Here is an 11,966-nt window from a genome sequence, read left to right as displayed (position 1 = left end):
AAGCGATTCGCATCACCTGGTTTAGCTTCTTTCGCTTAGTGTCTTCCATTTGGCGCGCAGATATTACAGCTGTAATATGATCAGCATATCCCACTAGATCATTATCCGACACCAGGACTCAGAATGCATCCCTGGGCTACAACAAACGTCATTTGTTTCCTTCATATGCCGTCTTTTGTCTCAAATATGAGCTTAGATAACTCTGCAATATCTATATCAAATATCCAAGAAAACGTATGCTTTAGCGCCTTTATGATGCCAGCCCACCTGAGACTATTGAATAAGTTACGGTTGTCAAACATTGCAAGTAGGACTATACGTCTCGAGAAGTTCCATAGTTTGCTCCATGCTAGCCACTATATTCCCCCAAAGTCGAATTTCCAAGTCTAAAACGGTGCTGCAGTCCGGGCTTTACCTTCTTTCAAGCAGCATGCCGGGTAGGTCTAGTTTATAAAAGGGCCTATATGCGAATATATGGTGGACAACATCTCTTAGATAGAGTTTACCATGTCCATGTGCCATCGTTCCCGATACGACGAAATGCGCTTTCGCTCTCTCCAAGTCTTGCGAGAAGCCTACACTTCTATTGTTCTGCGCCATGTGCTTCTAAGGGGAACCACTCGTCGGTTACTCTGGGGCAGTACGTTCCATTTCATGGCATTGTCAACATTCCTCTCGGCCTTTTTTTCAAGATTGCGGATGATTAAGTCAAATCCTCTTTCCTTAGTAGAGGCAAAGAGGATTTGACAGGCCCAACTGTTGTTTTTTCCATACTTATGGAACATCTGGGTGCCTCATTGCCCTTCAATGTTTTCATTGCTGCAATCAACTCATCCTTTGCAAAGGCACATCAAATGTAGTTTCAGATTTTTCCCTTAGCGATTCATGCGTAGAATCCAGATAGTCAACGATGTATTCTGCGATTTTGCTATCTACCAACGCGTTGACTGATCTACTCCGTTCCGGAGTTCTGAAAATGTTGCTGCTCGCCAATATAGCCTTCTGGTTTTTATGGCTTGGTTCAATTCTGGGCATTCGCACATTGTAGCTTTTTACGATTCGTCCCATTATCGGGTTCAAACATCCTAATCCTACGAACATCAGATTACATGATATAACAATTCGGGAAACCGGAAGCTGGGCGCTTCAGGTATGAAAGGTTTTGTGTATTTCCTTTATAAAGCGATTTGAGTATGCATATGTCGCATCATAACCTAGCCCGTAATATATGTACATATTATGTGAGAATATCCACTTTCGCTTGATACTGATAAGTTCTGAATTTGCACAGAAACTTTGAACTATTACAACTTTTTTAGTAACAGCGCAGTTTCCAACAAACTTGGTAGGATCATGTTGTATGTCATAGCCTACATTGCTGCATGATTCTAGGATGAATTTAAGGGGGATTTCGCAGTCAATTGTTAAAAATTATAGTAATACACTATTATTAACTTCATTTGAACATATATCGGTATGGAGGATATTTCGGAGCCATATAGTGGCAGCTTGTTGATTTTTGAATTATATAATTTCTGAGAATGGGTGTGAAAGAAATTATCACTTTCGACCCCTGCACTCCCCAGCTTTCCGACAAATGTCATAACTAAGGCCCCACATGACTATATATGGTGGGAAAAAATGTGCACCCCCCTTTTGCATGTATGGGACTATGACTATGGGATATTATAATTTAGACAATCAACAGAATCTTATAAATATGAAACGCATCGAATATAGGACATAGACGCTGAGCATCAGTTTTAGGTCTACCCTGAAGAGGTGAGCTGGACTGCCCACGAAACGTAGAAATAAAATCAATTATGTGGTCGAGAACCTAGAATATATCCAATAATGATAATTATAACAGATATGAGGAAAAGACCAATATATAAAATATCATACTTGACGAATATAAGAAAAATATAATCCCAAACCTAGAAATCATTAATAATACATAGCGCAGCTCTACGGATGTAAGACTTGGACCCTCTCACAGATGAGGCAGCGTCTGACTAATTACCACTGCCCTCGCACGAGACCGTGAAGCCGTCTTCTGTTTTTATTTTTGAACTCTCTCATTTATTCAAATATCAGTAAACTAATTGAAGAAAACGAAGTACTGTGCGTACGTTCCGACCAGACGAAAGCTGCAATGAGCAAGTCCCCTAAAAAGGTGAGAGAATAAGGGCAATGAGAAAAAACAAGAAACACTGGAGTGATTTTCCATAGACGAAAATGCCCAAGAACAACTGCAGTAGTACAATGAACTCCTAAAACTCAAAAACCGGTGTCGTATATTAAGAAATCGAATTACCGAGAAGAGCTATGTTTCAAAATTTGCACTAGACCCGAACATTCAGAGCACCAGTGAACTATGGCCAACATTAAAAAAAAAAAACAAAGTCAAAATTACCTCCAAAGAACAGTTGAGATTCCAAAGTCGCTATGAATGATGTGATAAGAAAAAAGTTAGCGAGATACTGCGGAGTTGGTGCATTCACTGAGGGACGCGTTATTTAGGGTGTAGACAACTAAAAGGAGTTCTCAAATTTTATTTACGCTTCGGAAAAAGTTACCATGCTTCCGAGGTACGATTTACGATTGGATTCTGAAACTGGCGAAAGCTCTTCGACAACGATATCGGGGCCTCCCATATTCCTCGCTTCTGCCAATTTCAGCAGGAATGCTTCTCTGGGGAGCATTCAATCTTCTTTTGCGGCACTATATTATTGTACTCTGATGTATCTGGTGTCGAATTGATGTTTACTGCTTTCATAAGGGGTGCACTCTTGTCCTGGAAACAGGTATCAGGGAGAATATCGACTGCAAGGTCAGAATGGAGAACATCTTAATAGTATGCTATTATGCGCTAACAGAGATTTCCAATACAGAGGAGCGGGCAACACAATGCAGTTCAGGAGAGGCTTCCTGGAGGTAATATTTCGATAGTAATCTGAATGTCAAGGTGGGCTCTAATGATACCGGATCTCGGGAAATGTACCGTGAGAAAAAGGATTTTATTAATAAGCTGGAGATGAAGGCAAAGCCGCTGCGAATGATAACTACTTAAATACTCGAAGCGACATAACAGAAGAACTTGCAAGTGATCACAAGTCTTTCAATGTTCCGATGCAGGATGTTAACGATTTCTTATTCACGAGCAGCTGAAGAGGTGGAACGAGCAACCGTACCGCATCCAATGAAGTTCCGTATCTTGTGCATGATATAGCAAACCACTATAAGTGCTGATGCGAATTGCTCTTCGAAAAAAATGAAATCAACTCCGCTATAAATGCAGTCAAGCGAGATAAAACCACTGGAATTAACGGTCTCCCTACGAAATTGCTACTTGCAGCCCCTACATCCTTAAATCCTGGAAATCTCAAACCATTCTCAATATGAAAGGGAATGATCTATCAGATTCCGAAAAAGGGCACCGTCTTAGATAAGATAGTTGGAGAGGGATATTTGCTTGCTTTCTGGCGTGACAAATATAATAGCTTAAATAAGGCTGGAACGTAACGAAGGACATCTCAAAAGTTGAATCAGCAGAGAGTAGGATGGTTTCTATTCTGGATCCTCCTGTACCGACCACATTCAGATTCCTCAGATCATAGTGGAGAAGTGTGCAAAGTTTATATCGCCGCTGCACATGGTTCTCATCAATTTCAAGAAAGCTTGGCGGTGTTAACAAGGAGTATATTTGAAATGCTCCACGTAGCAAGTAAATCCCGGAGAAGCTGGAAGCTTTATCAAAGCGAAATCTACATTAATAATACCTACGTGCTATGAAAAAGAAGACAACCAGAGTCGGACTTTCCCGGTCTGGATTAACGCGCTATGCCCTATTTAGCAGATAATGGCGACCATATAAATGTGCATATCTTAGAGCCATGTTTATCCGTGTATATTTGTTTCTGTTTATTTTAAGAACTATATCTGTATATCATATAAAAACTTTACTGGTGTCAAAAATTCAATTTAAATTTGGTAAGAAATACCACCTAAGGACAATAGCAAGCCCATTTATAAAGAAACAATCGATCAGGTTGCCCTTGCAACCCACCTACTAAAACCTAAAACCTAGCAAAACCTTCAGAACAAAACAAAAGCGAGACAATTTTTACACATCCTTAATCACCATGACTAGAGGGAAAAATCCAAACACGAAAAACTCTGCAGTGAAACTACTGGAGCTTGAATAGTAAATATCATCTCCAGAACCATAAAAATCCAAAATCGATAAAAACGCCGTATCTTTTAAGAATTAATGGGAATTACGTGACTGGGCGGCAGGTGTTTTGCTTTGATAAAAGGAAAAAATTAAGGAAATCAGTAGGTGCTTCTTGTTTTTCTCAGCAACATTAGGTAGAAGAAGGTAATCTGGATCATGAAAATTGGGGATATTTCCTGTTGAAATTTATGACAATGACTACCAACCACCAATAGATTGTGGTTAATAAATTAGAAAGTAATTTCAACAAGAACGGAAGAGGAAATGTACTTTTTTGCCGATTAACTTGCTTGCATGGTCAAATGTAACACGTGATGCAACACTTTCACAAATATACATTGAATTATATCATTTTTAAATTTTCCTTATCTCGAACAACTTTCCAATGAATTTGATCTTTACAATATAAAATGGATGGGAAGTGATAATTTACTAGGTGCGCAACTAAGTTTGCCTCCGGGTTTCACACATAGAAGGCGCTAGCATCATATTTAGTCTACTTTAAATGTCTAAAGTTGTTGTTTTTTACTTCTTGAACAACAAATAACAAATTTATACTTTTATAATACTAACATATCGGAACGCAAACATATTTTTTTTTAACATTGAAAGATGTTGAGTTTTGTGCAAAATAAGCGGCATTTGCCGGAAGCTTTGCTTTTCTGCTTGCGGAGGTATGAACCATGACTAACCAAAGTATTTCGAAACGTTTACACGCCATGGGAAAATTCAAAAGAAAGGAAAAGGAGGGCTGCATAAGTTGAGTGAGAGGCAAATGGAGAATTGAAGAACCGCTTCCGACATTTTGCTTTTGCGGTATGAAAGAAAGAGTTTTCTGCACCGAATTGTTACAGGCGATGAAAAAAGTCATGACTTTCACTTAGCGAAGCATCAACATCGACGGCACCGCCAAATCGCTTCGGAAAGAAGACAATGCTCTGCATTTGGTAAGACCACACAGGAAGCAAGTGCAATGAGTTGCTGAAACCTGCCGAAATTGTCAATAGTGTCGCTATCGACAACAACTCATTAATTTGAATTGCTCGAAAAACAGCCGGTATGAGACAGGAACGAGCGATATTGCAGCACGACAACGCTCCCTGACGACGCACTACCATCGTTCAGGACACTATCAAAGTGCCGAAATGTAATGTGCTACCGCACCCGCCATATTTATCGGATCTGACCCCTTCTACTAGGTTGTTCAATAAGTTTTGCGGTTCGATAAGAGATGGCGTTGCTACACTCTTCATACATATGTGAGGTTTCATTTCACTCTGTCAATTAATTTTTTGTTTATAAAGCCATTTAGTATCGACGTGTCACAGTAGTTTTTCCAATGGAAAAAATCAAGTATCGTGCAGCGATTGAATTTTTATTTTTGGAAGGTTTAAAAGCAAAGGACTCTTTGCCTTCGATTAGTACAGTATAAAGATGGTTGCTGAATTTAAACGTAGTCATACAAGCCTTGAAGACGATCCACGTCAAGGATGTCCAAAATCAGCAACAACACTAGAAATCGTGGAAAAAATGCAGGATATCGTATTGAAAAATCATCGAGTGACTGAAATAAATTTAGTAGAAGCCCTAGGCATCTCATTGGGCAGCGTAAACAATATTTTGACTGAAATTTCAGCAAGCTATGTGCACAATGGTTGCCGCGTTCGTTAGCAATGGAACAAAACCACATGCGACTTTCTGAGCAACATTTATAGCGTTTTCGGAGGGATAAAGTGGATTTTGTGGATGGATTCACCACTATGGATGAGACTTGGGTCTATCACCATGATCCTGAATCAAAAAAAAGAGGCAAAGAGTGAAGTAAACCTGGTTCTTAGGCTCCGAAACGAGTTCGTGTCCAGAAATCGGCCAAGAAGGTGTTAGCGTTAGTTTTTTTGAGATGCCAAAGGAATTTTGTTTGTGTATTATTTACAAACTGGGAAAACAACAAATTTTCAATTTTAATGTAATCTTTTAGGCCAGCTGAAGAAAAAAATTCGGGAAAAAAAACCATGTTGCAGAAGGAAAAAAATCTTTTTCACCGGGACACTGCACCGTATCACAAGAACATTTTGAAATGGCTAAAATCCATGAATTCAAGTTCGAATTGTTGGAGTATCTGTCTCCAGTCTTAAAAAATTCATGCATGGAAAGCGTTTTTCATGATGAGGCTATGACAGCTGTAGAAGCGTATTTTTCAGCCCTACCAGATTCTCACTTCAGGAATGGAATTCATAAATTGGAATCTCGTTGGAACAGGTGTATTGATGTTTAGGGAGACTTCATTGAACAGTAAAGTGTATTTCAACCCATAAAATTATGTTTTTCTTATCGAACCCCAAAACTTATTGAACAACCTGGTAGTTACCACTTGTTCCGGTCGATGGCGCATGGCTTGGCTGAGTTACATTCGACTAATTTCGAAGAAGTGCAAAATTGGTTGAATGAATGGTTTCTGCCCAAAGACGCATCATTTTATCGTCGCGATATTCCTATATTGCCAGAGAGATGAGAAAAATGTATAGTTAGCAAAGGACAATATTTTGAATAATTGCATTGAATTTTGTATGTCTTTTGAAATTTTTCATTTTGAAATGATAAACAAGTCGGGAAACCGGAAGCTCGGCGTTTCAGGTATGAAAGGATTTATTTGCTTCATCTGTGAGTATATTTGAATGGAGAACTATCCCATTTGTAAGTAGCCTGTTATATATATGCGTTTAGCATGTCAGTCTACTCACTTTAATGTGATATTGACATTTAGTTGCGTAAATTTACACGGTAAAGTCAACTTTGAGCTACCGTAACTTTGTAGGTAATAGTATGATTTTGATCAAACATGGGGAATAACGTGCTTCATATTATATTTTATACTACTACAACTTTTTACAACTCTGCGATAAACTTAAGGGGGTTTTTACTCAATTTCCCAAAAAATATCGTAATATACTGTTATTAACTTAATTTGAGCAGATATCAATATGGAGAGTTTTTTGAGGCCTGGACACCATATAGAGGCAGCTTCATGATTTCAGATTTTTCAGTTGGGAAATTTCTGAGAATGAGTTCGTGAAGGAAATCATCATTTTCCACCCCTCCCACTCTCCGCCTTTCTAGCAAGTCTCAAAACTTAGACCGGCTTCGAAAAGTGCTAATTGAAACCTTTCATTTGATACCCAACATGACTATATTCGGTGAAAAAAAAATTGCACGCCCCTTTTGCATGTATAGGGACCTCCCCTAAATCTCAACGAAGAAGGATATCACTCACTGCATATCTACGTGTTCAGAGTTGCCACCTTCTCGAAAAATTCCGTATAGCCGTTTCTGAGAAAAGTGCGTGTGACAGACAGACAAACAGACAGACATTGAACCGATTTTAATAAGGTTTTGTTTTGCAAACAAAAAATTTAAAAATTGCTTAATTCAAAATTTATTTTTTAGAAAAATTCCTCCGTAGTTTTGGGGAATAACCCTGGTTTGTACGATCTTATCTCTTAATCTTAAATACAAAAGTATAATGAAAGATAACGAGATACAAAGCACAAAGAGCAAATAATTAAAGTTGAAAATACCATACAAAGAAAATTTCTTAAAAAAGGGGGAAGCACTAAGAAAAATTAATGTTTGACTAATACTTATAGCATGCGTCTTTTCATTCGCTAAAAACCGAGTGGATATTGTACATATTGTTCTAAGCAAGTTTGTATGATACGAAATTAGGCATCGATGCTTTTGTTCGTCTTGAAAGTAAGTTAATCAAATTCCATCATCAATAATTGCTTGAATTCACCCACAAAAAGCAATGGAGTACGTACTAACGATAGACGAAATTAGTGGGTCGATTCGCCTTGTGTTAATAATACACACACGACACTATGACGAATTAGTCGGTGACAATGACCAGGGCCAGCAATTAAACAAATTTCGCACATAACTTCATGGTTTAAGGTGAAAGTTGATATTTTTGGCAACATTTGAAATGAAAGATACTTAGAAATTGAAGACTGCTTAAATTGTTGAAAGTTTTATGGTTATTTAGATGTTGTCTTTAAGTGAAACGGGCATAACTCTCCTTACAAAACGACGACCCATAGAATAACAACTCAGAACAATGAATGGTAGACCCTCCACCGTCTCCTTACACCGATTGTTCTCCTAAACGCTATAAAATAAACTACATACAAACTAGCATGTTTAGCTTAATCCCTACGTGTTCGTATCAAACGATGTACATTTCACAGCAATCTTTTATAGCCTCCTAAAGCAGCAGTTCAATGTAGTGTGCGCTTTTTAAGTGAGCCGAAATTCTTACATCATATGGCATGCCGCCAACTGGGGAATAGTATCACACAGTCCTGCGAGGATATCCATAAATCTTTGTTTTCAACCCTCAGTGATTGGAGGAACAATTTTATATTGCACAGCAAAATTTCACATCTCAAACTTGTGCCGATATCGATTTCTGGTTGGGCTTTTGAAATATAAGGGCAGACGATTCCATAAGTGAATGGAGTACTTGAAATGTTTTAAACTCTCGAAGCAGGGGATGCACGTACAGTCAACCAATACATAACTGAAGGATGGCCACAGTTATGGAAAAGGAAGATATATTCAAAACACATACACTTACCTCCATTACTAAATATACATTATGCTGCGATTCCTTACAGTCCAACAGAGCGACAACATTCTCATGATGCAATTCAGTTAGTTCCTTTAATATTTTTATTTCTTTTCCCAGAAGATTCTGTGATTTTGCCAAGCTCTTTTTCGTTATACTTTTTATGGCCACTGGAAAGTTGGATTTCTGAAAGGAAAAATCATGCAGTTTTCATTATTATCGTGAAATTGTTATATATTCTGGAGTTGTCTGAAAGAATTACGCATTTTCTATTACACTAACTTATGACCACGTCATATTATCTTATCACAATAATTAGCTTAGAAAAATGTCTTTGAGATTTTGATGAATTTGTAAGATCACGACTGATAAGAAAACTCGCGGAACAAGTCGCGAGAATAAATAGCATTTTATCGCGATTTAACATTTCTATTTAGTCTAATCTCAAAGTACGACGAAAACAACATGACAATATAATTCAAGCTCAAAGAAATATTTAGGTCACCGAGTACAGCTAACAGATTACACAACACAAGGAAATGACCGGGTAACTAGTATGCAATCGATAGTTAGTCGAAAGGAATTTATGAGGCAAGTTAAGTAGATAATAAAAACGCACTTAACTTGTCTACCATAAAACAGTCATTTGCATGCCGTTGTAAATATGGGAATCGATTGAGTAATTCTGCAAGGTTAAGGAATATTTTCAAAACCGGATTCTGAATACTCTCCAAAGCGCGGAAGCAGGGGATTTCGGATTTCCATGGCTGGTAGTTATCTTGTGTAATGAACTTCATTTGGACAATTTTGGAATATACAAGAAAAAGAAATCATTTTCGTATGTTAAACGATCCACTCCCTCGTGTCAATATATATCACTTCCCGATGAAGACATTTTCAAGGCCCTTTTTGAGAAGCTTGCGGCCTTCTTCAATCGCTTTTCGTCCTATAACTACCGTGAGCTCAGCTCATTGACTTTGTATGGAGAGTTAGGGTCCATTGCATAGCATAGCCAGCAATAGAATAAGCTAAAGTTTATGCCAGTTTTGTCTAAGATTGGCAATCTAGTTGAAAATGGGCGTTCCTTTTTATCTCCTATAATAGCATAGTGTATATTTTCGAAAACCACAGCCATTTGATTCTGTCCATTATTCAAAAAGAAAGCAGACAGTATTTTTCAATGAATTGTGCCAAGCAAAATAATAATATTGGGCCTTACCTTCTTTCTCCGCCTGGGAAACAGAATGATAAGCATCTCTATTGGAAATTCAGACTGATTAATTCCAAAAGGATCTAGAGGTCTGAATGGACTTGACAACCTCTCCAGTAGTCAAGTTACTGGGCCCAACATATTAACGAGTTTTGAATTGCGGGTCTAACCGACTTTGGAATCCCCAAAAGAACATTAAGCGAGAGCAAAGTAGTTTCAGTCACACATATCCGTGCATGTATGCTAAATGCTGATATCCTCCCTGGTAGGACGAAGGAATTTGCAAGATTCTTCCGGAAAAGGTTGAACAAGGTAAAACTAGCTTTAAACTCCTGTGCTTTGGCAGCCTACGAACTGAATATGATGTCAACATTGTCATCTCTGTGTCTGTTTTTTCATAGTTGATAAGGCTCACGATTATCTCAACTGACCACATTAATCATTTTTTTACCGACTAGGCGGCACAGACAAGCTTGATGTCGAGAAAGTCGCCCTCTGGTAGCAGTGTACGTAGATTGTTGCGAGCGTATTGTCATTTTTACCAACATTCATGACCCTAAACTTACCAATTCATGGTTTATTAAACGATTGAATTGTTTTCCTACTCTTTATAGTGAAGAGAATAAGTCACAATTTGAATATTTTTCTCCCCGCAAGCCACCAATGCGCCTCAACATTGGCTGTTAATTGCTGTTCTGTGAATCAAACTATCATTGAAACTATGCAAGGCACGCACTGGATCCTTGCAATTAAGGGAGAGCCTGCTTTGAGAGGTTGAAAAAATCAATTTTTTTTCGCGTTGATCGATTCCTATTATATTTGAGAATACGCACACGATGTTATAGAATCTCGAATCGAAACATAACATACTATGATTTTTTCATTTCACGGAAGAATTGCGAGCTTTAGCTTCCATGCTATAGGGAAGCTCCAGCGATGCGGCGTATAACAAATTTCGATGGCAACCAAAAGTTAGAGATATTTTAACAGGAAACAAATTTTTTCGAACATTTCAAATATACATTATAACACATCAGATTTTCTGAGTACAATTCAGTTCAGAAAAGAAAAGAGAGAAGAGAAAAACACGCCTCCTTAAGCAAATCCTTAAATGGTGGTCTGTTGTGATGAAAGTTTGTCGACACTTTTGTTTTGTTGGCACTTTTTGTTTTTTGTAATTGCTCTGTTAATTATAATTAATACACACGACTGAAAGAAAACCCACTACTTAAACAAACGAAAAACCAAATTGAGGAAAACCAAAAAACGCGGGTTAATTATAAACGGCGTGACCTGTCAACAAACTCTTACCAAACGAATCACGCCGTCGATACGTGAAAGTTCAATGTTTTGTTGAAAACAAAACAAGTTAATTATTTGAAGGACCTCCCAAACTGAAAAATCAGATAAAAAATCATCATCATCCATGAAACTTGGTGTTATATTCTTACACAAAATATCAACAAAACCTTTCATATCTGAAGCACTTAGCTTCGGGTTTCTGACTTGTTTAACTTTCTATGCAAGCGGACTGTGTTGTATGTTACATAATTTAACATGCTCACTGGCATCAATCGTACCCCAAGTTTTACCCTAGCAGACCATTACAAATATCTTTATGTAATTAGATCTTCGGAACAGAGAGATACGACGAAACTAGCACCCGAATATCGAGCACTTCTGTTATGCTAATCATAGACCGGTATGTTCTTTACTGACCGATGGGGCACAACAGATGTCGCGAATATTTTGACCAGATTTAAACGAAGGAATTTGCTCATCCACCACTTCCAAAAGCACTGCGGACATTTGGAGCAATTCTACCTTTCAGCACCATAGAAATTAAAAAGGCAATCAGAAGAATGAAACCAGGAGAACCGATAGGATCTGATGAC

At 38.0% G+C, this 11,966-nt stretch overlaps 1 protein-coding gene across 4 annotated transcripts in view; it reads right to left on the bottom strand.

Annotated features, from left to right (window-relative positions):
• Positions 1–11,966, bottom strand: part of LOC119649871 (serine/threonine-protein kinase unc-51) — a 94,143-nt gene that overhangs the window by 62,961 nt on the left and 19,216 nt on the right. For all 4 annotated transcript variants that reach the window (XM_038052243.1, XM_038052244.1, XM_038052245.1 and 1 more), the window contains exon 2: positions 8,871–9,047. In XM_038052243.1, coding sequence (XP_037908171.1) covers positions 8,871–9,047 — 177 coding nt within the window. The remainder of the gene's footprint in view (positions 1–8,870; positions 9,048–11,966) is intronic.

Source organism: Hermetia illucens, chromosome 2 (genome assembly GCF_905115235.1).
Source record: "Hermetia illucens chromosome 2, iHerIll2.2.curated.20191125, whole genome shotgun sequence".
In the NCBI taxonomy this organism is placed as follows: Eukaryota; Metazoa; Arthropoda; class Insecta; order Diptera; family Stratiomyidae; genus Hermetia; species Hermetia illucens.
Note: the sequence above shows the minus strand (reverse complement) of the source record. Positions and strands in the feature narration are given on the sequence as shown.